This window comes from Macaca nemestrina, chromosome 17 (assembly GCF_043159975.1).
Source record: "Macaca nemestrina isolate mMacNem1 chromosome 17, mMacNem.hap1, whole genome shotgun sequence".
In the NCBI taxonomy this organism is placed as follows: Eukaryota; Metazoa; Chordata; class Mammalia; order Primates; family Cercopithecidae; genus Macaca; species Macaca nemestrina.
In genome coordinates, this window is record NC_092141.1 from 71158682 (window position 1) to 71184726 (window position 26045).

A 26045-nucleotide genomic window follows, 5' to 3' on the forward strand; every position below is an offset into this window, starting at 1 on the left:
TATGCACTTTTAAACAACCAGATCTCCTGAAAACGAACTCACTATCATAAGAACAGCATGAAGGGGATGGTGGTAAACCATGCATGAATATCGACCCCCATGATCCAGTCACCTCCCACCAGGCCCCAGCTCCAACACTGGGGATTACAGTTCAACATGAGATTTGATTGGGGCCACATATCTCAGCTATATCAGTTTTTAATGAGAAAGAAATAGGTCTAAATCTATCTCATTTGCCCATTTACTCATTTAACAAATACTTATTGAGGACCTGATGAATCAGGCCTGTTCCTGACATCAAGAAATTGTATAGTTCATTTGTGGTGAGGGGGAAGTATATAAAGACAATTGGAAAGTAAAGTGTTAAAAGTGCCACAATTATTGAGAGTAAATATACAATAAATATTTGAGGAATGATGGAAGGAGGGAAAGTAGAAGGAAGGAAATAATGGTTACTCTCAGGTAACTAAGTGGTTAAATCTGATGAGGTGGTTTTTTTAAAAAAAGAGCTGCTGCTACAAAAGTGGGCAAGGCAGTATTATACAGGAATTTTATCCTACAAGTAATAGTGTTGAGGGAGCCATTGAAGATTTTCTTGTTTGGGAGTGACATCATGTTTTGTCCTTTAGACTTTTTAGAGCCTTCAGGATAAATTTCATATACTTTTGCTCAGAAAAGTAACAAACAAAGAAAAACCTTATCGATCTTCTCTTAACTGTTATGTCCACCTCATTTCTCTCTTTCTCCTACCATACACTTCCAAGTCAGTGATGAAAATGAACTGGGCAGCTTGTTGAAAAAAATTTAAACATAGAAACACACACATACACACACACACACACACACACACACACATATGCACTTGAGATGATCATGTGATTTTTGTTTTAAAATTTTGTTTATGTGGTGTATCACATGTATTGACTTGCGTATGTTAAGCTATCATGGTGGATTATCTTTTGATATGTTGTTGGATTCAGTTAGCTAGTATTTTGTTAAGGATTTTAGCATCTATGTTGATCAAGGATATCGGTCTGTAGTTTTCTTTTTTGGTTATATTCTTTCCTGGTTTTAGTATTAGGGTGATGCTGGCTTCATAGAATGAATTAGTGAGGGTTCCTTCTTTCTCTATCTTGTGAAATAGTGTCAAAAGTATTGGTACCAATTCTTTCAGTGTCTGTTAGAATTCTGCTGTGAATTGTCTGGTCCTGGACTTTTTTTTGTTGGTAATTTTTAAATTACCATTTCAGTCTTGCAGCTTGTTACTGGTGTGTTCAGGGTATTCAATTCTTCCTGATTGAAGCTAGGAGGGTTGTATTTTTCCAGGAATTTATCCATTGCCTCTTCTAGGTTTTCTAGTTTATGTGCATAAAGGTGTGCATATTAGCATTGAATTATCTTTTGTATTTCAGTGGTGTCAGTTTTAATATCTCCTGTTTCATTTCTTAGTGAGATTATTTGGATTTTCTCTCTCCTTTTCTTCGTTAATCTTGCCAATGGTCTATAAATTTTATTTATCTTTTCAAAGAACCAGCCTTGTGTTTCATTTATCTTTTATTTTTTCTTGTTTCAACTTCATTTCGTTCTGGTCTGATCTTGGTTATTTCCTTTCTTCTGTTGGGTTTGGGTTTGGTTTGTTCTTGCTTCTCTAGTTCCTTGAGGTGTGACCTTAGAGTGTCAGTTTGTGCTCTTTCAGTCTTTTTGATGTAGACATTTAGGGCTGTGAGCCTTCCTCTTAGCATCACATTTGCTGTATCCCAGAGGTTTTCATAGGTTGGGTCATTATTGTCATTCAGTTCTAAGAATTTTTAAATTTCCATCTCGATTTTATTTTTGATCCAATGGTCATTCAGGAGCAGGTTATTTAATTTCCATGTATTTTCATGTTTTTGAAGGTCCCTTTTGGAGTTGATTTCCAGTTTTATTCCACTGTGGTCTGAGAGAGTGCTTGATTTAATTTCAATTTTCTTAAATTTATTGAGGCTCATTTTATGGCCTATCATATGATCTATCTTGGAGAAAGTTCCATACACTGTTGAATAGAATGTGTATTCTGCAGTTGTTGAAGTGTTCTTTATGTATCTGTTAAATCCATTTGTTCCAAGATATAGTGTCAATTTTTTGTTTCTTTATTTATTTTCTGTCTTGACGACTTCTCTAGTGCTGTCAGTGGAGTATTGAAGTCCTCCACTATTATTGTGTTGCTGTCTATCTCATTTCTTAGGTCTATTAGTAATTTTATAACTTTGGGAGCTCCAGTGTTAGGTGCATATATGTTTAGGATTGTGATATTTTCCTGTTGGACAAGGCTTTTTACCATTGAATGCTGTCCCTCTTTGTCTCTTTTAACCACTGTTGCTTTAAAGTTTGTTTTGTCTGATATAAAAATAGCTACCCCTGCTCGCATTTGGTGTCCATTTGCATGGAATGCCTTTTTCCACCCCTTTGCTTTTATGTGAGTCATTATGTGTTAGTGAGTCTCCTGAAGGCAGCAGATATTTGGTTGGTGAGTTCTTATCCATTCTGTGGTTCTGTATCTTTTAAGTGGAGCATTTAGGCCATTTACATTCGATGTTAGTATTGAAATATGAGGTACCATTGCTTTCATCATGCTCCTTGTTGCTTGTGTACTTTGTGTTTTTTGGTTTTTTTGTTTGTTTTTGCTTTTTAACTTGTATTTTTGTGTTATAGGTCCTGTGTGATTTGTGCTTTAAAGAGGTTCTGTTTTGATGATGATTTTTCAAGATTTGTTTTAAGATTTACAGCTCCTTTTAGCAGTTCTTGTAGTGGTGGTTTGGTAATGGCGAATTCTCTCAGCATTTGTTTGTCTGAAAATGGTTGTATCTTTCCTTCATATATGATGCTTAGTTTCACTGGATACAAAATTCTTGGCTGATAATTGTTTTGTTTGAAGAGACTGAAGATAGGTCCCCAATCCCTTCTGGTTTGTAGGGTTTCTGCTGAGAAGTCTGCTGTTAATCTGATAAGTTTTCCTTTACAGGTTACCTGATGCTTTTGTCTCATAGCTCTTAAGAGTCTATCCCTCATCTTAACTTTGGATAACCTGATGACAGTGTGCCTAGGCGAAGATCTTTTTGTGATGATTTTCCCCAGTGTTCTTTATGCTTCTTATATTTGGTTGTCTAGGTCTCTCGCAAGGCTGGGGAAGTTTTCCTCAATCTGGATTTGGATTTCCTTGCATTGGACTTCACCTTTCTGTGGTCCCTCCCTGGTTAGCTTAATAGCTAACCTCTTGAATTATTTTTCAGGTAAATCAGGGATTTCTTCTGGGTTTGGATCCATTGCTGGTGAAGTGTGATTTTTGAGGGGTGTTGAAGAGACTTGTTTTGTCATATTACCAGGGTTGTTGTTCTGGTTCCTTCTTATTTGGGTAGGCTCTGTCAGAGGGAAGGTCTAGGGCTGAAGGCTGTTGTTCAGATTCTTCTGTCCCATGAGGTGTTCCCTTGATGTAGTACTCTCCCCCTTCTTTCCCTAATGTAGCAGGAAGAGTCGCGGACAAAACCCCTCAGACACCGAGTTAAAGAAGAAAGGGGTTTATTCAGTTGGGAGCATTGGCAAGACTCCTGTCTCAAGAGCCGAGCTCCCCGAGTGAGCAATTCCTGTCCTTTTTAAGGGTTCACAACTCTAAGGGGTTCTGTGTGAGAGGGTCGTGACCGATTGAACGAGCAGGGAGTATGTGACTGGGAGCTACATGCACCGGTAATCAGAACAGAACAGAACAGGACAGGGATTTTTACAATGCTTTTCCATACAATGTCTGTAATCTAGAGATAACATAACCAGTTAGGTCAGGGGTCGATCTTTAACTACCAGGCCCAGGGTGTGGTGCCGGGCTGTCTGCCTGTGGATTTCATTTCTACCTTTTAGTTTTTACTTCTCCTTTCTTTGGAGGCAGAAATTGGGCATAAGACAATATGAGGGGTGGTCTCCTCTCTTATTCCCTCCCTTTGAGACTCTCACTCATTTTATTAGTGGGAGTTCTTACCTTCATCCTTACTACCTATGTCCTCCTGCATGACAGATCAATGGTGATTCATGTAGTACACTTGCGCTGAAGCATTCTGGTGAACTAGAGTAGCAATGAAACCTTTTACCATTTGAATGAGTACAGGTAGTAAACAAGGGATCAGTAAGCAGGTTCCTGTTATTACTGTAATTTTTATTATAAGAGTTTGAAATCCTCCTAGCACTGGGAACCATTTTCAAACATGGCCTCAGGGTCAAATCCTTGCCACACTTGTACAGGCATATGTGCCAGTTTCGCCATGTCTTTAACTATATCTTCGACTACTTGCCCCTGATCATCTATGTGCAGGCAGCAATTGGTAGGGTTAAATTTTCCACAGACTTCTCCTTCAGCTGCTAGCAAGTAGTTGAGAGTTAATCTATTTTGATGGATAGCATTTCTCATCTGAGTTTCTTGCCAGATCAGAACAGGCTTTATCGGTTTTATTAGTGATGATCTCCAAGACAGCTTGCAACTGTATGATTTGGTTGAGCGTGTAAATGGGGGTCCAGTATCCCCATGAGCTGTCTTGTGCCTAAGTGGCAGGCCCACAGTATTGTATAGTTTTTTCAGGAGGCCATTCATCATCTTTTCAATTACCTATGGCTATGTTTCACTTTTTGCGGGAAGCATAGACAAGGAAGCCTAGGAGTTTGCCTGTTTTTGTGGGCAGTAGGAAGAAAGATGGTTTAATAGTGCCAATAACACAACTACCTGTTGACTGGTCAGGCAGCTTAGTGTAGGCTCTATGTCCACATATCCAGTATAGCCCAGTGGGGGCCATCCAGTCCTGGTGGGATTCTGGGTGGGCCCAAACGGTCTGCAACTTTGGAAATTTACTGAATGGATTTTTCTCTGTGTGGTTTGAACTCCACCATGTAACTGTTTTTGTGGTACCATTATACAGTTTTTGTCCCAGGCAACTAAGTCATCCTACAGGATGAGTGAATTCTTTTTTTTATCTAGCTGTGCAATGTTGTCCAATAATTGAGACTTGTAGAACCCAGAAATGATCAGGGTGATTCTTTTGGGCCAGGAATTCATCAGGAACTGGGTCTATAGGCACCAATTCTCAGGCTTCCTGTGGTCATTGATCTCCTATTATAGTTCCTCCACAAACATACCATGAAGTGACATTTAGAGACTGGGCTACATGCTCGGCTAATTGCAAAAACAAATTTCTGATTTTTCCTGGAGTCTCTGGTACTGGCACATTTAGTTCATCACAGAAAGTCTGAAATACTGGTTCTGGAGAGAGTTTACGAACCTCCCCTTTTACTAAGATATTTACTCTAGGATCTAGTCCTTTTCCATTGATGCCCAGAGATACCTGTTCTCCTTTTTCCCACCTTGGGTTTAAGGGATTTATAATTACTAATTTCAAGGGGTTGCAGCTTCCACTTGTACATGAGGGACTGCCTTCTCCTTTTTGGAGCTAAACAGGATCTTTTTCATTCTTTTTCTAAGTAGTCTAGATGGCACAAGACCAGCAATTACACACATTTGCACATGAACCTAATTCATGGCAGATATACTTATTTCCTGCCATGAAATCTTTTTTTTTCCAATTTGAAGAACCACATCCTATTCCATGCCAATTGCTATTGATAGTGGCACAAGCATTAAATTTTAGGGTTGTGTGCTTGGGGACCCATCTTTCTTCTGTCCTAGCTATTACTTTACTTGTATCACCTAGAAAAGGACCAGTCCTTAATTTTATTTTAAAAACTATGATCATGGGAGGCTTAAAATGGGTCATAACACACATCAGGTTGGTTATTGGGTTACATACCTTGGATAGAATAGCATTATACAAACAAGTGTCTTTTAGAGTCCTGGTACACTTGTAATAACCATAAAATAATAGGACTGTAGCAATCTTTTGTCCTACCTCAGTGACTTGATGTATATACTGGGAACAGTCCTCAGTCTGAGGAAGGTCAATTGAAGTCCTTAGTGTACAAGTCCAAATTTTAAGGAAAATGGGTCCCGTGATGAGTTTCCCCATGTGTCGACCATGTATCGACCAGTCAGCTTTGAGGTGTGACTGGAGCAGGGCTTGTTGTCTTCTTTAGAGTCACTTTGCAGGGGTTGGAGATGCTGCTCCCGTCCATATACAGCTCCTAGTCTACTGATGTTTAAGGATGGTCTCAGAGACTGGGCCCACTAGAATAAACTGAGGCCAATACCTCTACACAGTTATGTTCAACTGGGCTCTCTGATACCAGGAGCAAGGTAGCAGGGTTTAGGGTGTTGCAAACGTCAATGGTTATGTGGGGATTTTCACAGAGCACACATTGGTATCTAGTTAGTCTATCATTCGTTAGCTAATGATGTCCTTTGGTATTTATTAAAGTCACCACAGCATGGGGTGACTTTATGTTCAGGTTTTGCCCAAGAGTTAGCTTATCTGCTTCTTGTGCTAACAGTACCATTGCTTCCAGGTCCCTTAGACATGGGGGCCAACCTTTAGAAACCCTATCTAGTTGTTTTGAGAGATAGGCCACTGGCCTTGGCCAGGGCCCCACAGTCTGGGTTAAAACTCCAACTGCCATTTTTTTTCTTTCTGAAACAGAGTATAAAAAGTTTTGTCAGGTCAGGTAGCCCCAGGGCTGGGGCCGACCTGAGTTTTTCTTTTAACTCATGAAAAGCTCATTGCTGTTGGTTGTAATAGATGTAGTTTATCCAATATACATTTTTATTAACTGTCACCTACTAAAATATTGACTTATATCCTGTAGCTATTTGATTTCAAGCTTTAAATTCATCTGGTATTCCTTGTGGGTCTCCAATTGCATCTAAATAGATGTAAGAGTCGAAAGATCCATAAGGGGCTTTTCTCGCTTTATGATGTCTTATTTTTTCTCCCTCTGGTTGATGAAATGCCAGGGTGAAAGGTATAGCCAAATGGACTAAAGCACAAGTACCACTCCAGTTATTTGGCAGAGTGCCCAGTAAAGGTCCACCACAATACCACCACACATACACTCAGGGATGAACAAGGACTGACTGATTGATAAGCTCTTGAAAATTCTTAAGCTCATCACATCCCTTCAGATCTCCAAGGAATGCTAAGTTTCCTCCCTGTCATGAGAGACATGAAGTGAACTTAGTGTTGGGAGATGGAAGCTGAATGGACCTCAGGGGCTGACCCGCAGGATGCCAGACTTCAGGATATAGCAGGGAGCTTGGCATGACTTATTACTTCAGGCTGTAGAATCCTGGAAAAGAGCTACCATGCAGCCTACACTTGGTCAACTGGAGGACCACCTTAGTGGAAGGGGGATTATCTGGGCCTCTGGCCTGCCATGTGCACAAGCATAACAATTGCTTTTGTTTAACATGCAGATGGAATATTTGATCCATTTTAACCAGGCATTTGCATCTTGCTAAAGTTTGTTTTAAGTCTTTAACTTCTATGATCCTTTAGTAAAATGAATGTATGGTTTTAGGAAATTACAAAAACTGGTTGGAGCAGTCCATCCTTGCTCTTTATTGGTCCACAGAACGTTGGACCAACTATGGCATGAAAGCTGTACATCGGGAGGCAAGACTCCTGGTTGGCACTGGGGTCTTTATTGAAATCTCCCTGGATTAAATGGTCCTAGTTTACTAATGCCCAGTCTGAGGAGAGTCAGGAGGGACAGAAGTACTTTTCTAAAGTAGAAAGCTGTCTTTGACTTGGCAAGTCTCCACAGGGTATAACAAGGCAAGCATTAAATGCAATAGTTTGAGATGAAATTGACTTGGTTATGTTAATAACTAGATGGTCAGCAATAGAACAAGGAAAGAAGAAAGAGTAATAGAATAGATGAAAAGAGTTAAATTTTTCTTAGCTTTAGTTTGGTAGGATTTTCCCCTGGGACTATGGCCCATGACTCTGGAGGGGGTGGCACTTTCTTGACTTGGGTGTGATGAGTCCATCATTTTTTGCTGTATGAACAGCGGTCTTAGCGATTAGCAGCACAAGGTAGGGTCCTTCCCAGGCTGGCTTGAGTTTTTCTTCTTTCCACCCTTTGATGAGAATGTGATCTTCAGGCTGGTGCTGGTTTACTGGAAATTCTAGGGGTGGTACATGTGCTAAAAGACTTTTAGTTTTTGAGGGAAAGGAAAGTGGAAGATAAACCAAGTATATAATTTTTAAGAAATTGACATTTTGTTTTAAATGTGGAGACCTTGGCAATGGACTTTATAGTCCTTAGTGCCTTTTTACTGAGAAATTTCCTTTAGCACTTATTTTTATTAGTTTTTAAAACAAAGAAAGCCAAATACCATTTTACATTTAACAGTGCTTCCTGTATGATTTTTATACCAGATAAGCTAAATTTTACCTTTATATTAGTATGTTATTAGTGTTAAACCTAATTTTAATAAAACCTTGTAGACATATTTATCCAATTTTTAATGTTTAACCATAAGGTAAGATTTTGTAGACGCTTTTTAACCTTTTATAATTTTTGCTAAAGAGCAGGTTGGTGCATTAAGAAAAATCTGTTATGCTTTTATTTTAATGTCCAGTTTACAGAAAAGCTGGATGATACCTCTTTAGCCAATGTTTACACACAGAATTTTCTTTCCAATTAACATTTGAAAACTTGATTAAAACTTTAAAACAAAATATACATATTTTTAACCTCTTAATGTAGGTAAAACTTTACATTCTTATGCCTCCTTATAATTCTTCTACCAAAAGTATATTTTGCTCTCCTTGTATACTTTGCACATAAACTGTTTCTTTAAGAGTTTTACATTTAGGAGGCCTGATTACTTTTAAATTATACAACAATTTCTTGCATGAATTTCCTTTTATAACCTTTAAAAAAAAACAAACAATTAATTTACTTTAGGACAATTATTTACCATATAACATTCCTTTCCATATAAATTCTCCCCTATTTTAGGACAATAATTTATCATATAACATTCCTCTTTATATAAATTCTCCCTTTTTTTTCATTCAGTTACCTGGGAGGAACCATCTATCATCCTGTCCTGAAGGGGGTTCCTCCTAGGTCTGCCCAGGCCTTTTTATGGTAATTAAGATTTAAATCCTTTGTTAGGAAACCTGCTGGGTTAAGGGAATTTCCTTATTTTTTTTATCTGACAGAATAGCCCCATACTTGAAGATTTTTCAGTTAGTAAGCTACTTTTTTGCTTTTTTGATTTAGGATAGTTCTGAACTGAACTAGTGAGGTGTGCTCACAATGAGGTTTCCTGTTCTGTTAATGAAGCAGTTGCCACTGCAGGTTGAATATATTTGGGCAATCTGTGGATTACTGAGTTAAGGATTTTTGATAGAAGGCTACAGGTTGTCAGTGGCCTAATTTGGCCCCTCTGCCTCTGCGCTCCTCTTGGCCTCTCTCTCTCTCCTCTGTGCCTCTCTCTCTCTCCTCTCTGTCTCTCTGTCCTCTGTCTCTCCCTCTCTCTCTCTCTGTCTCTCTGTCTCTCTCTCCTCTCTGTCTCTCTCTCCTCACCTTTCTCTCTCTCCTCTCTGCCTCTCTCTCTCTCCTCTCTGTCTCTCTCTCTCTCTTTATCTGCCACTGCCAGCTTCTTATACTGCAGTTCTCTCAACCACTGTGGAGGGATCTAAAACCAACTGTAACCAAGCATCTATGTATGGGAACTGGTCTGGGTGCCCTGGCTTTACAGGTTACTTTGTGCCATACCTTTGAAACAAGGGACCTCTCCGGGCTTCCTTCTGATTGCCAACCCACCTCTAATGCTGACCAGTCTATTTTACACAACTTTCTAAGTTTTCCTGGTGTCATGGTAACTCCATGGTCTCCCTTAAATCCCTTTTTAAAATTTTTCAACATAGTTCCTAGTGGGGTGGGCTTATTTTGTGCATCACCTCTGTTTCCTTGAGACAAAACACCATGCTCACACCACACACACACCACAGAACAAAGAACGAGTAAAAAGGGCACACACACACTTTTACAGTTTATGCCAAACCAGAATTAAAACCAAAATCAGAGTATCAAGAAATCCAAGCCAGGTCAAAACTAAAACCAAAGTATCAAGCAATCCACATCAAATCAAAAACAAAAACCAAAGTGCCGGTACAGGCATGTCTTGGGTGATCAAACCATGCTTCCACTCAAATGGAGTAGGCAAGTTCTGAAGATCAGTCCTGTCAAGCAATTCAAACCAAGTCAAAACCAAAACCAAAGTGCTGATAAAGGCATGCCGTGGGTGATCAGGCCACGCTTCCACTCAAATGGAGTAGGCAAGTTCCCAAGACCAGTCCTGTCTAGCAATTCAAACCAAGTCAAATCTAAAATCAAAACCAATGTGTCAATAAAGGCATGCCGTGGGTAATCAGGCCACACTTCCACTCAAACAGAGTGGACAAGTTCCAAAGACCAGTCTTACCAAGTTTTAGATCTCCAGACTGCAAGTGCTAGTTCCTTCACGGTGTTCAGCCACTGGGTTGATCCTCCACGGGGGCCTGCCACACACTGCTCTGGTGAGGCATCCCACTGGGGCAAATGCCTACCCGGGAGCACTCTCAGGATCCAGTTGCTCAGGCTGGTCAGAGTCCCCCACAGGGATGTTCCACAGGGCAGGCTTAAGCCGCCTAAGGAGCTGCCTTGACCATCTGCCAATCACCTCGCTTCCCAGTCAGAGAACCAAGAAATGTAGCAGGAAGAGCCACAGACAAAACCCCTCAGACACTGAGTTAAAGAAGGAAGGGGTGTATTCGGCTGGGAGCACTGGCAAGACTCCTGTCTCAAGAACTGAGCTCCCCGAGTGAGCAATTCCTGTCCTTTTTAAGGGCTCACAACTCTAAGGGGGTCCATGTGAGAGGGTCATGATCAAATGAGCAAGCAAGCAGTATGTGACTGGGAGCTGCATGCACCGGTAATCAGAACAGAACAGAACTGGACAGGGATTTTTACAGTGCTTTTCCATACAATGTCTGTAATCTATAGATAACATAACTGGTTAGGTCAAGGGTTGCTCTTTAACTACCAGGCCCAGGGCACGGCGCCAGGCTGTCTGCCTGTGGATTTCATTTCTGCCTTTTAGTTTTTACTTCTCCTTTCTTTGGAGGCAGAAATTGGGCAAAAGACAATGTGAGGAGTGTCTCCTCCCTTACTATGGATGTGGCTTCCTGTGAGCTGAGCTGCAGTGATTGTTGTCTCTCTTCTGGGTCTAGTTACCCAGCAAGTCTACCCAGCTCTGGGCTGGTAATGGGGATTGTCTGCACAGAGTCCTGTGATGTGAACTGTCTATGAGTCTCTCAGCTATGAATACCAGTGCCTGTTCTGGTATACGTAGTGGAGGGTGCAGTGGACTCCATGAGGGTCCTTAGCTGTGGTCGTTTAATGTTCTATTTTTGTGCTGGTTGCCCTCCTGCCAGGAAGTGGTGCTTTCCAGGGAGCATAAGCTGTCATAGTATGGAGAGGTACCGGTGGTGGGCGGGGGCCCTAGAACTCCCAGGATTATATGCCTTTTGTCTTCCACTATTAGGGTGGTTAGGGAAGGGCCATCAGGTAGGGGTGGGGCTAGGCATGTCTGAGCTCAGACTCTCCTTGGGCAGGTCTTGCTGTGACTGCTGTAGGAGATGCAGGTGAGATTTCCAGGTCACTGGGGTTTTGTACCTAGGAGGATTATGACTGCCTTTGCTGAGTCATGCAGATTGTCAGGGAAGTGGGGGAAAACTGGCAGTCACAGGCCTCACCCAGCTCCCATGCAAACTAAAGTTCTGGTCTCACTCCCACTGTGCCTACCCTCCCCCACAATAGCCCTGTCTGTCTCCAGGCGGAGGGCAAGACAGGTTTGAAAATTTGCCAAGGTAGGCCGGGCGCGGTGGCTCAAGCCTGTAATCCCAGCACTTTGGGAGGCCGAGACGGGCGGATCATGCAGTCAGGAGATCGAGACCATCCTGGCTAACACGGTGAAACCCCGTCTCTACTAAAAATACAAAAAATTAGCCGGGCGAGGTGGCGGGTGTCTGTAGTCCCAGCTACTCCGGAGGCTGAGGCAGGAGAATGGCGTAAACCTGGAAGGCGGAGCTTGCAGTGAGCTCAGATCCGGCCATTGCACTCCAGCCTGGGCGACAGAGCGAGACTCCGTCTCAAAAAAAAAAAAAAAAAGAAAGAAAGAAAGAAAATTTGCCAAGGCTTTCTGCCTCCCAGCTGTAAGAGAAAAGGGCTTTAGTTCTTCCCCCACCTGTGAAGTCTGCACACCTGATTCATGCCTTCTCCCGAGTTCTGGCCAGGAGGCGTCTTGCCCCCTCAAATTGTTACAAAGTTCAGCGAGATAATTCCTTCTCTCCGTGTAGTTTTACCCTGTGGTTCTCTGGCCACCTTCCCAATGGATCCCTGTGATGCCAGGCAAGAATGGGCTGCTTGGGGACCCACCAAACTCCCAGAGCCTTTCTGCTGCTTCCTCTACCCCCATATTTCGCTCAGCTCTCCAACTTGACTCAGCTCCAGGTAAAGTCAGAAACTTCTCCCACAAACAGACCTTCAGTTTCTCCAGTGGGGGTGTGTGTTTGGGAGGAGAGGGTCTCCCTTTCTCACTTCCGCAGTTGGGGCACTCACAGTATTTGGGGTGTCTCCTGGGTCCTGCAGGAGGAGTCCACTTTCTCTCAGGATTGCTGGTTTGTTCTTGTAGTTGATGTGGAACTGAAATTCACAGTGCAAGCCTCTGCATGCTGCTATGTCCGAAACTGCAATCTAAAACTGCCTCCCATCTACGATGATCCCCTGAATCTCCCCTTTATTCTTATAAATAAATATTCAGTTACACAGACAGACATCTACTGAGGTTGTCATCTGTGACAAGACATTGGGAGTACAAACCAAATAAGCATCACAGCATCTTCATCAGGAGTAGATTCCATCTCAGGAAACCACTTTCTTTGTACACCCATAAGAAGCAATTCCTCATCCATTGAAGTTATATCATGAATTTGCAGCAATTCAGTCACATTTTCAGGCTCCACTTCTATTTCTAGTTCTCTTGCTATTTCTACCATATATGCAGGTACTTCCTCCAAATGATTTCTTAAAGTTATCATGAAGGTTGGAGTCAACATCTTCCAAATTCCTGTTAATGTTGACATTTTGACCTCCACCCATGAATCACAAATGTTTGTAATGGCATCTGGAGTGGTGAGTCCTTTCCAGAAGCTTTTCAATTTACATTGCCCAGATCCATCAGAGGATCCATTTATGGCAGCTACAGCCTTACAACATGTATTTGTTAAAGAATAAGACTTGGAAAGTCAAAATTATTCCTTGGTCCATGGGCTGCAGAATGGATATTGTGTTAGCAGGCATGAAAACAGGATTCATCTCCTTGTACTTCATCAGAGCTCTTGGGTGACTGTCTGCATTGTCAGTGATCAGTAATATTTTGCAAAAAATTTTTTTTTCTGAGCGCTAGGTCACAATAGTGGGCTTAAAATTTTCAGTAAATCATTGTGCCAACAGTATGCTATCATCCAGGCTTTGTTGTTCCATTTATTGAGCACAGGCAGAGTAGATTTATCCTGTGCTAGTAGTATCTTAAGGGTCCTAGGATTTTCAGCATGGTTAGTGAAATTAATAAATTACTTCAACTTAAAGTCGCTAGTTGCATTAGTCCCTAACAAGAGAGTCAGCTTGTTTTTGAAGCTTTGATCTCAGGCATTAACTTCACCTCTCTAGCTATGAAAGTCCTAGATGACACCTTCTTTCAATAGAAGCCCGTTTCATCTCCATTGAAAATCTGTTGTTTAGTGGAGCCACCTTCATCAGTTACCTCAGCCAGATTTTCTAGATAACTTGCTACAGCTTCTTTAGCACACTTGCTGCTTCACCTTGTACTTTTATGTTATGGAGATGGCTTCAGGTTTTGGTTTCAGGACATGTTGTGTTGCTTTGATCTTCTATCCAGACCACTAAAACTTTCTCCATATCAGTAATAAGGCTGTTTCTCTTTGTGTGTTCACTACAGTAGCTCTTTTCAATTCCTTAAGAATTTTTCCTTTGCATTTACAAGTTGGCTGTTTAGCATAAGGGTCATAGCTGTCAGTTTATTTTGGCTTTTGATATGCTTTCTTCATTAAGCTTAATCATTTCTAGCTTTTGATTTAAAGTGAGCAATGTGAGACTCTTCCTTTCACTTGAACATTTAGAGGCCATTTATAGGGGTATTGTCAATATTATTGCATATCAGAGAACAGAGTGTCCCAAGGAAAGGGATAGAGGTGGGGGAATGGCCTGTACGTCGAGCAGTCAGAAGCCACAGAAACATATTAAGTTCTCCATCTTGTATGCACATGCTTGATGGCACCCCAAAACAATTACAAGAGTAATATCAAAGATCACTGATGACAAATCACTATAACAAATATAATAATAATGAAAATGTTTGAAATATTGTGAGAATTATCAAAATGTGACACAGAAATGTGAAATGAGAGCATGGCTTTGGAAAAATGGCACCTGTAGACTTGCCTGACACAGGGTTGCTACAAACCTTCAATTTGTAAAAAAACAAGTATCTGCAAAGTACAATAAGATGAGCACAATAAAATGAGGCATCCTGTAGAAGGAAGAGAATAATAAAGATCAGAGCAGAAATAAATGAAATAGGACTAGAAAACAGTACAAAGAGTCAAAGAATCTAATAATTTGATTTTTTAAAATATAGACAAAGTTGAAAACCTCTTTAGCTAAACTAAGAAAAAAGAGAAGACCCAATAAATAAAATCGGAAATGAAAAAGGAGACATCACAACTGATAGCACAGAAATATAAAGGATCATAAGAGACTGCTACAAACATTTATACATCAACAAATTGGATGATGTAGAAGAAATGGATAAAGCTGTAGATGGATACAGCCTATAAGGACTGAATCACAAAGATACAGAAAATCTGAAAGGATCAATAATGGGTAAGAAGATTCAATCAGTAAAGTCTCCATCAAGGGAAAGCCCAGGATCTGATGATTTCACTCCTGAATTCTGCCAGACAATTAAGAAAGAATTAACACAAGTCCTTTTTGAACTCTTCCAAAAAATTACAGTGAAGTGAATACTTCCAAACATATTTAATGAGGCCAGGATTACCTTGATACCAAATCCGGTTAGAACTTTATAAGAAAAGAAAATTACAGCTCAGTATCCCTGATGAGTACAGATACACAAATCCTCAACAAAATGCTAGTGAACTGAATTCAACAGCACATTAAAGGGATCATTTACCATGATCAAGTAGGATTTATCTCAGGGATTCAAGGATGGTTCCAAATATGCAAATCCATAAATGTGATAAACCACATTGACAGAATGAAGGACAGAAACCATATTATAATCACAATAGCAGCAGGAAAGGCATTCAACAAAATTCAACGTTCTTTTATAATAAAACTCTCAGCAAATTAGGTACAAAAGGAACGTACATCAACACAATAAAGACCATATATGACAAACCCATAGCTAACAACATATTTAACTGAAAAGTTGAAAGCTTTTCCTCTAACAGCAACAACCAGAAAAGAATGCTGACTCTTGCCACGTCTAGTCAGCATAGTACTAGAAGTCCTAGCCGAATCAGTTAGGCAATAGAAAGAAATAAAAAGCATCCAAATTGGAAAGAAAGAAGTTAAATAGTATCTGTTTGCAGATGACAGGATCTTACATATAGAAAATTCCAAACTTTCTACCAAAAAACTGTTAGAACTAAAAAATGAATTCAGTAAAGTCACACTGAACATAAAAAAATCAGTAGCATTTCTATACACTAACAATGAATTAGCTGGAAAAAAAAAAACAGTCAAGGAAATATTTAGGAATCAATTTAGCCAAGGAAGTATAAGATCCATGTACTGAAAAGTATAAAACATTGATGAAAGAAACTGAAGACACAAATAAGTGGAGTGATATCACATTCATGGATATTCCTTGTTCATGGATTAGAAGAATTGATAATGATAAAATGATAAAATGCCCATTCTAACCAAAGCAATGTGTTCTATGCAATGTATGCTAATCAATGTGTTCTAAGCAATGTGTTCAATGGAGTTACTATCCAAATTCCAGTTACCTTTTTACATAAATGGAAAAAACAATCCTAAATTTTATATGGAACTATAAGACTGAATAGTCAAGCAATCCTTAACAAAAAGAACAAAGCTGGAAGCATCACACTACCAAATTTGAAAATCTACCACAAAGCTATAGTAATCAAAACAGCATGGTATTGACCCCAAAACAAACACATAAAGCAATGGAACAGAATAGAGAGACAAGAAATAAATCCAAGAATTTTTGGTTATTTGATTTTGGACAGAGGCTAAGAACATATAATAGCGAAAACACAGTTTCTTCAATAAATAGTGTTGGAAAAGCTGAAATGAAATTAGACCTTTAAGGTAGTCTGTTTTCTGCTGCTATAACAGAATACCACAGACTGGGTAGTTTATATAAAGAGAAGATATTTATTTGTTTTGTGGTATGGTGGCTGGAAGGTTCAAGAGCATGGCACTGGCATCTGGAGAGGGTCATCCCATGTTGGAAGGCAGAAAGCAGAAGTGAGCACTCAAGACAGAGAGAGGAAATTGGGCCGAACTCATCTTTTTATCAGGAGCCCTCTCCTATGATAATTAATCCACTCCCTTAGTAAGGGCATTAATCTATTCATGAAGTTAGAGCCCTCATAACCTAATAACCTCTTAAAGGCTCCACCTCCCAATACTGTGAAATTGGTAATTACATTTCAGCATGAGTTTCAGAAGGAACATTCAAGCTATAGCAACCCTAATTCACACAACTTTAAAAAATCAACACAAAGTGGGTTAAAGCCTTAAACATAAGGCCTGAAACTGTAGAACTATCAGAAGAAACATAGGAGAAAAGCTCCATGATATTGGTTTGGGCAATGAGTTTTCATATATGAACCCAAAATACAGGCAACGAAAGTGAAAATAGATAAATAATATTACATCAAAGTGAAAAGCTTCTACACAGCAAAGAAAATAAGAAACAGAGTGAAGAGACAAACTTTGGAATTGACAAGTATACTTGTAAACCATACATCTGATAAGGGGTTAATATCCAAAATAAAAAGGAACTCAAACAACACAATAATAAGAATACAAAAAAAGATTAAAAATGGGCAAAGCAGCTAAGGACCTGATGGATAGATTTCTCAAAAGAAGACATACAAATGGGGAACAGATACATGAAAAAGTGCTCTTTTTCTTGTAAATTTGGTTGAGTTCTTTATAGGTTCTGGATATTAGCCCTTTGTCAGATGAGTAGATTGCAAAAATTTTCTCCCATTCTGTAGGTTGCCTGTTCACTCTGATGGTAGTTTCTTTTTCTGTGCAGAAATTCTTTAGTTTAATTAGATCCCATTTCCCCATCAAAAAGTGGGCAAAAGATATGAATAGACACTTCTCAAAAGAAGACATTCATACAGCCAACAGACACATGAAAAAATGCTCATCATCACTTGCCATCAGAGAAATGCAAATCAAAACCACAATGAGATACCATCTCACACCAGTTAGAATGGCAATCATTAAAAAATCAGGAAACAACAGATGCTGGAGAGGATGTGGAGAAATAGGAACACTTTTACACTGTTGGTGGGATTGTAAACTAGTTCAACCATTGTGGAAAACAGTGTGGCAATTCCTCAAGGATCTAGAACTAGAAATACCATTTGACCCAGCCATCCCATTACTGGGGATATACACAAAGGATTATAAGTCATGCTGCTATAAAGACACATGCACACGTATGTTTATTGCAGCACTATTCACAATAGCAAAGACTTGGAATCAACCCAAATGTCCATCAGTGACAGACTGAATTAAGAAAATGTGGCACATATACACCATGGAATACTATGCAGCCATAAAAAAGGATGAGTTCTTGTCCTTTGTAGGGACATGGATGCAGCCGGAAACCATCATTCTCAGCAAACTATCGCAAGAACAGAAAACCAAACACCGCATGTTCTCACTTATAGGTGGGAATTGAACAATGAGATCACTTGGACACAGGAAGGGAAACATCACACACCGGGTCCTATTGTGGGGAGGGGGGAGGAGGGGAGGGATAGCATTAGGAGATACACCTAATGTAAATGACAAGTTAATGGGTGCAGCACACCAACATGGCACATGTATACATATGTAACAAACCTGCACTTTGTGCACATGTACCCTAGAACTTAAAGTATAATAAAAAAAAAAAAAGAGGGGAAAAAAATGCTCAACATCACTAATCATCAGGGAAATTAAAATTAAAATGACAATGCGGTATCACCTCACACCTGTTAGAATGGCTATTACTAGAAAGACCAAGGGTAAGTATTGGCAAGGATGTGGATAAAGGGGAACTCTTACACACTGTTGGTGGGAATGTAAAATAATACAGCCATTAAGGCAAACAGTATGGAGATTTCTCAAAAAATTAAAAATAGAACTACCATATGATCAAAAAATTCCACTCCTGGAGATAGATAGATAGATAGATAGATAGATAGATAGATAGATAGATAGATAGATAGATATGTAAATTAGTGATATATATGCACAGTGGAATGCTATTCAGCCTTTTAAAAGAAGGAAATTCTGTCATTTGCTACAATGTAGATGATCCTGGAGGACATTATATTAGTGAAATAATGTAGTCACAGAAAGACAGACACCACTTGATTGCACTTATATGTGGAATTTTAAAAAGTCAAACTCATAGAAACAGAGTAAAACAGTGATTATCAGAGGCTGGTGGGTGCAGGAAATAGGGGGTTCTTGGTCCAAAGATGCAAGATTTCAGTTAGACGCAAGGAATAAGTTCAAGACATCTATTGTTCATCATGGTGACTATAGTTAATAACCATGTATTATATGCTTGAAAATTGCTAAAAGAGTAGATTTTGTATTCACACTCCAAAAAATGATAAGTATGTGAGATAATTCATAAGTTAAATAGCTTGATTTAGCCATTCTACAATGTATGCTTATGTCAAACATGTTACACACCATAAATGTATATAATTTTATCGATTAAAAAATAAATTTTAAAAGATTTGCTATTTATACTAATTTTTGTAATTTTGAGTTATAGTGCTTTTTGACTTCCCATATTATTGTTGCTTTTGTTTAAAACCTTGTGTCTTTTCTCACAGCTGATGGGAAGGTAACTCAACTTCAATTGATGGATACCATAAAGACTCTTAAAGGTGAGTAATAAGACATAAAATTAAAATCTTTAGCCTTCACAATAGTATTTTAATAAAGCTATTAAATGTTTGTCCTTGATTATAAGAATACATGTTCATAATACACAAAGCTTGTAGAAAACAAAGGAAGCATAAAAAAGGCAAAAAATCACCCCTAGTTTACAACCAAAGACAAAGATTACCAACGTCTATATTTTGGTACATTTCTTTTAGTTCTTTTTTTATATTTTGCATTGAAATTCTTGGTTTTGATTTTTAGTGTTTGTATTATTTAATGAGTAAAAAAATGATAATCATATTTTATTGATTGATCATTTGTGTCCACTGATACTGAGTTTGTTTCATGGACAAAGAATCACTGTACTACTGTAACACTGAACAACTTCTGTGATCTCTTTATATATTTTTTCTAAGTAATGTAATTTATTCTGGCTTTCTTAAAGTGGTCATGTTTTTGACCTGCACGGAAGTATTGCTGTTATAAATTGGCAGTATTTAAGTTACTTTAGTAACTAAATACATAAGTAGAAATTTAGAAGGGTTGGATGAAGTAGAAGGGAAAAAATACTATTTCTGGTATAGATAGTAAGTAGTGGCCAAAATAATTGAATTATTACCTACTGGTGAAATTTAGTGGTAGACAATTACCAACTTCACATTAAAAAAATTTGGCTTAGGCTGGTCATCAGAGGTATAATTTTGATCCTTGAACAAGGATTAATGATATCAGGTTCTGTTGCTAATTTTGCTATTTATTTTATATGTATTTTAAAACAAACATAATCATGCAAGTTTGCTTGAAAGCACAACATGTACAGAGTACTTTTATCTCAGATATTATGTTATGTATATGTGCACATAGATAAACAGATTTTTTTTCCTCTAATTTGTGTCATTTTTCTTAAGGAGACAAGGTTAATGCTAAAAAGCCTAACAATATTCAGGAGAAGTTGGGAGTGGAACTCACAAATAAGGAATCTTGGAATCTACAAGAACACTTACCAGTTGATGGTAAACATTTCTGGCATTGCTGATATTTTTAAAGGAGCATATCTTATCTATGAGAATTAGTTAAACAATACTTATTTTGCCATGTTGCAGCTTTGAAATGTATTCAGAAAGGTTAACTCTTAAATACATTAGAATATTGTCTTCTCTTACAATTCTTTGGTGTCATTGACAGGCTTAAGCAATATCTGAGAGTGACTCTACCATGAGTGACTTAGGAAAAGAAAAACAGATAAAGGAAAATAAGATGGTAAATGAGTAGACATAGAAGGAAAGAGAAGGCCTGAAAGTAAGATACTAAGAAATGGAGAAGAAGGCCAGGAGGAGGTTAGGCAATTAGAGTTTCAAAAGTTCTTGGACCAGAAATGGGGCAGGCTGAAGATCACTCATAGGTGTGATCTGATTCTTTTTTTTTTTTTCTTCAACTTTTATTTTAAATCGCGGGTTACGTGATGTGCAGGATGTGCAGGTTTGTTGCATAAGTAAATGTGTGCCATGGTGGGTTGCTGCACAGCTCAACCCATCACCTAGGTATTAAGGCCAGCATCCATTAGCTACTCTTCCTGATGCTCTTCCCCTTACCCCCAGTGGCAGGTCCCAGTGTGTGTTGTTCCCCCAATGTTTCCATCTGTCTCTTCGTTCAGCTACCACTTTTAAGTGAGAACATGCAGTGTTTGATTTTCTGTTCCTGCATTAGTTTGCTAAGGATAATGGCTTTCAGCTCTATCCATGGCCCTGCAAAGGACATGATCTCATTCCTTTCTGTGGCTGCATAATATTCCATGGTGTATATGTACCACATCTTCTTTATCCACTCTATCATTGATGGGCATTTGGGTTGATTCCATGCCTTTGCTATTGTGAATAGTGCTGCAGTGGACATACTCATGCATGTATCTTTGTAATAGAATTATTTCTGTTCCTTTGGGTACATACCCAGTAACTGGATTGCTGGGTCAAATGGTATTTCTGGTTCTAGATCTTTAAGGAATCACCACACCATCTTTCACAATGGTTGAACTAATTATATTCTCACCAACAGTAGGAAAGCATTCCTGTTTCTCTCAGGGAAATGCAATTTAAAACATAAATAGATCTCACTATTCATCCACTAAAATAACTAAAAATAAAAAGATCAACAGTACCCGTTGTTGGTAGTGATGTGGAGCAATTGAAACTCATAATTGCTAGAGGGTCTTCTAACCACTGTGGAGATCAACATGGTAGTTTCTTAAGAAACTGAACATAAGGCTGGGCACAGTGGCTCACGCCTGTAATCCCAGCACTTTGGGAGGCCGAGGTGGGCGGATCACGAGGTCAGGAGATCAAGACCACCCTGGTTAACACGGTGAACCCCTGTCTCTACTAAAAATACAAAAAACTTAGCTGGGTGTTGTGGCGGGCGCCTGTAGTCCCAGCTGCTGGGGAGGCTGAGGCAGGAGAATGGCCTGAACCCAGGAGGTGGAGTTTGCAGTGAGCCAAGATCGCACCACTGCACTCCAGCCTGGGCGATAGAGGGAGACCCTGCCTCAAAAAAAAAAAAAAAAAAAAAAAGAAAGAAACTGAACATAAACTTACTGTAAAACAGCATTCTCACTCCTATATATTTTTCCAAGAGAAAGAAATGTAAATGTTCTCAAAAATATTTGTGCATGAATGCTCATAGCTTTATTCATAAGAGTTAAAAATTGGAAATAATCCTAATGTCCATTTACCCACAAAGGGATCAACAAAGTATAGTATTCATACAATGGAATATTACTCCGCAATATAAATGAATGATTTACAGATAACAGGTCACATTCTGGATGAATTTCAAAACATTATGCTGAGTAACAGAAGACAGACACAAAATAATACTAACTATATGATACTTTTTATGAAATTCAAGAACAAGCAAACGTAATACCAGAAAATACATCAGTGATTGTTTAGATTTATGTTTTAGAGGGACCAACAGCATAGAAAGGGAACTTTTGGGAGATGATGGAAATGTTTTATATCATAATTTTAGTGTTGTTTACATGGGTGTATGTGTTTGTCAAAACTTATCACACTGAACACTTAAAATTGTGGTTTATTGTATGTAAATTATGACTCAACAAAGATTTAAAAAGAGAAATGGAAGTATCAGATATACAATTTTTAAATAGTTACTCTCAGGAGTGGGAAGGAACAAGGTGAATAAAACTGGAGAAGAGGATGCACTTAAAAAATGTATCTTTTTTTTTTTTTTTTTTTTTGAGATGGAGTCTCCCTCTTATCACCAAGGCTGGAATGCAGTGGCATAATCTTGGCTCATTGCAACCTCCACCTCCTGGGTTCAAGCAATTCCCCTGCCTCAGCCTCCTGAGTAGCTGGGATTACAGGCGCCTGCCACCATGCCCAGCTAATTTTTGTATTTTTAGAGGGGAGCGGAGTCTCACCATGTTGGCCAGGCTCTCCACGAACTCCTGACCTCAAGTGATCTGCTCGCCATGGCCTCCCAAAGTGTTGGGGTTACAGGCGTGAGCCACCGTGCCCAGCCTCCTATTTTGAATAAATATTTAACTTTGGATTTTTGTAAATATTTTACATAATTATTTAGCAATTTTTTAAAAAACAGTTTCTAAAAATTGAAAGCAAAATCAGATGAACCTGACTTTATATTGATTTGATAGCTTAAAACATAGAAAGGAACTACTTCAAACAATTTTATAAAAAATATGAATTTGACTGTGCACCCCTGAATGGAATATCAAAGGACAAAAATATCTGCAAAGATGATAACAATAACCCTGAAAATATTTTCAACAATTAGCTTATTATTGTTAGTTTTTGTGGCATTATTCTGAGACTCTTGTGTATATTCTGTGGGATAAAGCATATGAGTCATTATGTTGGTATTGTTGAGAATGGTGACTTTTGGCTTAGGAGAAAGGAAATATTAATTTAGATAAATGAGATTTATTTTAAAACACCCTGGATTGTGAATATATAACTATGATTTCATGATGTAATTTATCTTAAAAATGCATATTTCCTAATTATGTCCATGGAAAAGGCCTGGAACCAATTACTAACTAGCCTTTTATTGAAGAGCACACCTGTCATTCCAATAACAAACTCTCTGACACTGAATGTCCTACAATTCAATTGAGTTCTGACACTGACTACCTAGAGTTAGTATGGGCCCCACAGTTTAAAATGCTTAATACCACAAGACTACTTTTACTTTAGATTCTAGCCATAAGTCAGTGGGCCATCCACACTGCTGACCAACCAGTTGTAAAAATTCAGAGATTCCTACATCCACCCCTGCTTGGGTTCACAAATTTACTAGAACAAGTCACAGAACTCAGGAAAAGACTATACTTAAGATTACTAGTTTATTATAAAGCATACACATGAACAGCTAGATGAAGATATATATATAGGGTGGCAAGGTGGGTGGGGACAGAGCTTCTGTGCCTTCTTTAAGCATGCCATCCTCCTAGCACATTAATATTATTTACCAACCTAGCAGTTCTCCAAGCCTGTTTCAGTTTTTTTTGTTGTTGTTTTTGTTTTTGAGGCGGAGTCTCGCTCTGTCGCCCAGGCTGGAGTGCAGTGGCGTGATCTCGGCTCACTGCAAGCTCCGCCTCCTGGGTTCCCGCCATTCTCCTGCCTCAGCCTCCCGAGTAGCTGGGACTACAGGCGCCGCCACCACGCCCGGCTAATTTTTTTGTATTTTTAGTGGAGACGGGGTTTCATTGTGTTAGCCAGGATGGTCTCGATCTCCTGACCTCGTGATCCGCCCGTCTCGGCCTCCCAAAGTGCTGGGATTACAGGCTTGAGCCACCGCGCCCGGCCGCCTGTTTCAGTTTTTATCTCGGGTTTCATTATATAGGCATGACTCATTAAATCATTGGTCATATGATTGAACTCAATCTCTAGTCCCTTTCTCTTCTCCAGAGGTCAGGGAATGGGGGTGGTGCTGAAAGTTTAAACTCTCTAATCACGTGATTGGTTTTCTTATAACCAACCTCCTCTGCCGCAAGCTATACAGGGATCCATGCCATGAGTTGCTTCATTAGCATAACTCAAGTATGGTCTAAAGGGGCTCCTTATAAATAACAAAGACACTCTCATCACTCTGGGACAGGAACTGAGGACCAAGACAAAATATGTTTTTGTTACAACACAGCCCCTAAAACCCAGATTGTAGTCTCCAAATTCTGTATCTCCCTTCTTTAAAAGGAAGCATGGTGTTATCAGCAGAACGTATCCAAGACATGGCATCAAAGTATGTTAGCAACAGTGAACCAGTACAGGTCTGCAGCAACCTCAATTCTTGCCTCCTCAGAAGAAAGAATTTAATTTGACTAAAGGCCATAAGGCAGAAAGAGAGATTGAGGCAAGTTTTAGAATAGGAGTGAAAGTTTATTAAAAAGCTTCACAGCCGGAACAAAAGAAAGGAACATACACTTGGAAGAGGGCAAAATGGGCAACTTGAAAGACAAGTGTGCACTTTGACCTTTTGACATGCGGTTTTATATGTTGACGTACTTCCAGAGTCTTACATCCCTTCTACCCTGATTTTTCCCTTGGGGTGTGCTGTGCACATGCACAATGGCCTGCTAGCACTTGCAAGGAGAGCATGCACAGTGTGTTTACTGGAGTTGTATGCCTTGTTCACTTGAGGTGTTCTTCCCTTACCAGCTGAATGTCCCTAGAACATCATATACCAGTTAAACTCTGTCATTTTGCTTCTTAATGTACATGCTTGAGCCACTCACCCAACTCTTGAGGTCGTATTGGGAAGCTTCTGATCACCAATTTTAGGTGTTTCTGTTTATTGAGAGGCTACCTTTTCCTGGTGCTGGCTGTGACAGATTATACTTTCAGAGAGAGAGTTAACAACCACCTGACCAGGACCTGATGGACACCTGACATTCCTGGTGTATAGGGGTGGGCGGAGCCAGAGTGTCTCCTGCTCTGTTCATGTCTGACTAGCTACCTCCTGTAAGAATGGCTTTTTGGAGAAATGGCTGATCCCAGGTATGCCAAAGAAAATGTACAAGAAGAGCCTGGAGTATTTTATAGTGTCAGAAAGCAATGAACCTATCCAGTACTACTAGGTTTATATCAAAAGGACTCAAACTCTGACTTGAATGGGTTCCCTCTGGCCAAAGATAGCACAATTTGATCATCAGTAAGAATAATTGAGGTAATTTGAAACAAATCTTTAAATCCATGAGTTTTTAAATGATACTCAAGTGAAACAACAAAACACACAACTAACAAAATCATCACAAATCATCACTGGAAGATTCTAGGAAACAAATTATTTTGAGACTGGTAAATAGAGGGAAATAAGCACTTTCTATACAAACTTTAATTTATAGTAACCAATAACCGAAGAGGAAGTTTATCTTATGTATTGCAGCTTAGCAGGAAAAGGAATGATTGACATTGAATATGAGGATTTTGCAAACCCTAATAATTTAATGGGTCTAGCCTATAATTATCAGTGATCACTACTATCACTCAAAAATAAAGAAAATTAGACATTATTTTCTGATGAAAATGCAAAATACAGGTTACGGGAAACTCTAAGGGGCTAACAACGTAGTGTTTTCAACAACAAAAAAAACTGCAGAGAAAAATGAGATAGAGTCAGGACCTATGAATTAAAAGGGACCTGAGTGGCATCTGGAGTAGCCACAGGGTTCTGGAAGCTCCAGATGGTCTTTCAGGTGCTAAGCCTTGGTCCAGCTTCCATCATCCCTTCATAATGGACAATATCCACTAGCTCCTCCTATGGACTATCTTGTGTCATGGGAAATGAAAATA

General features: G+C 39.2%; 1 protein-coding gene across 9 annotated transcripts in view; it reads left to right on the forward strand.

The window, feature by feature from the left end:
- LOC105483060 (EF-hand calcium binding domain 3) overlaps positions 1–26045 on the forward strand; it is a 575939-nt gene that overhangs the window by 232829 nt on the left and 317065 nt on the right. For 8 of the 9 annotated variants that reach the window (XR_011615926.1, XM_071083376.1, XM_071083377.1 and 5 more), the window contains 2 exons: positions 19170–19223; positions 20130–20234. The exons of the other annotated variant lie outside the window; for it this stretch is intronic. Coding sequence is in view for 7 of the 8 variants with exons in the window: in XM_071083376.1 (XP_070939477.1) it covers positions 19170–19223; positions 20130–20234 (159 nt within the window). In the remaining variant the exon portion in view is untranslated. The remainder of the gene's footprint in view (positions 1–19169; positions 19224–20129; positions 20235–26045) is intronic. 9 annotated transcript variants of the gene reach the window in all.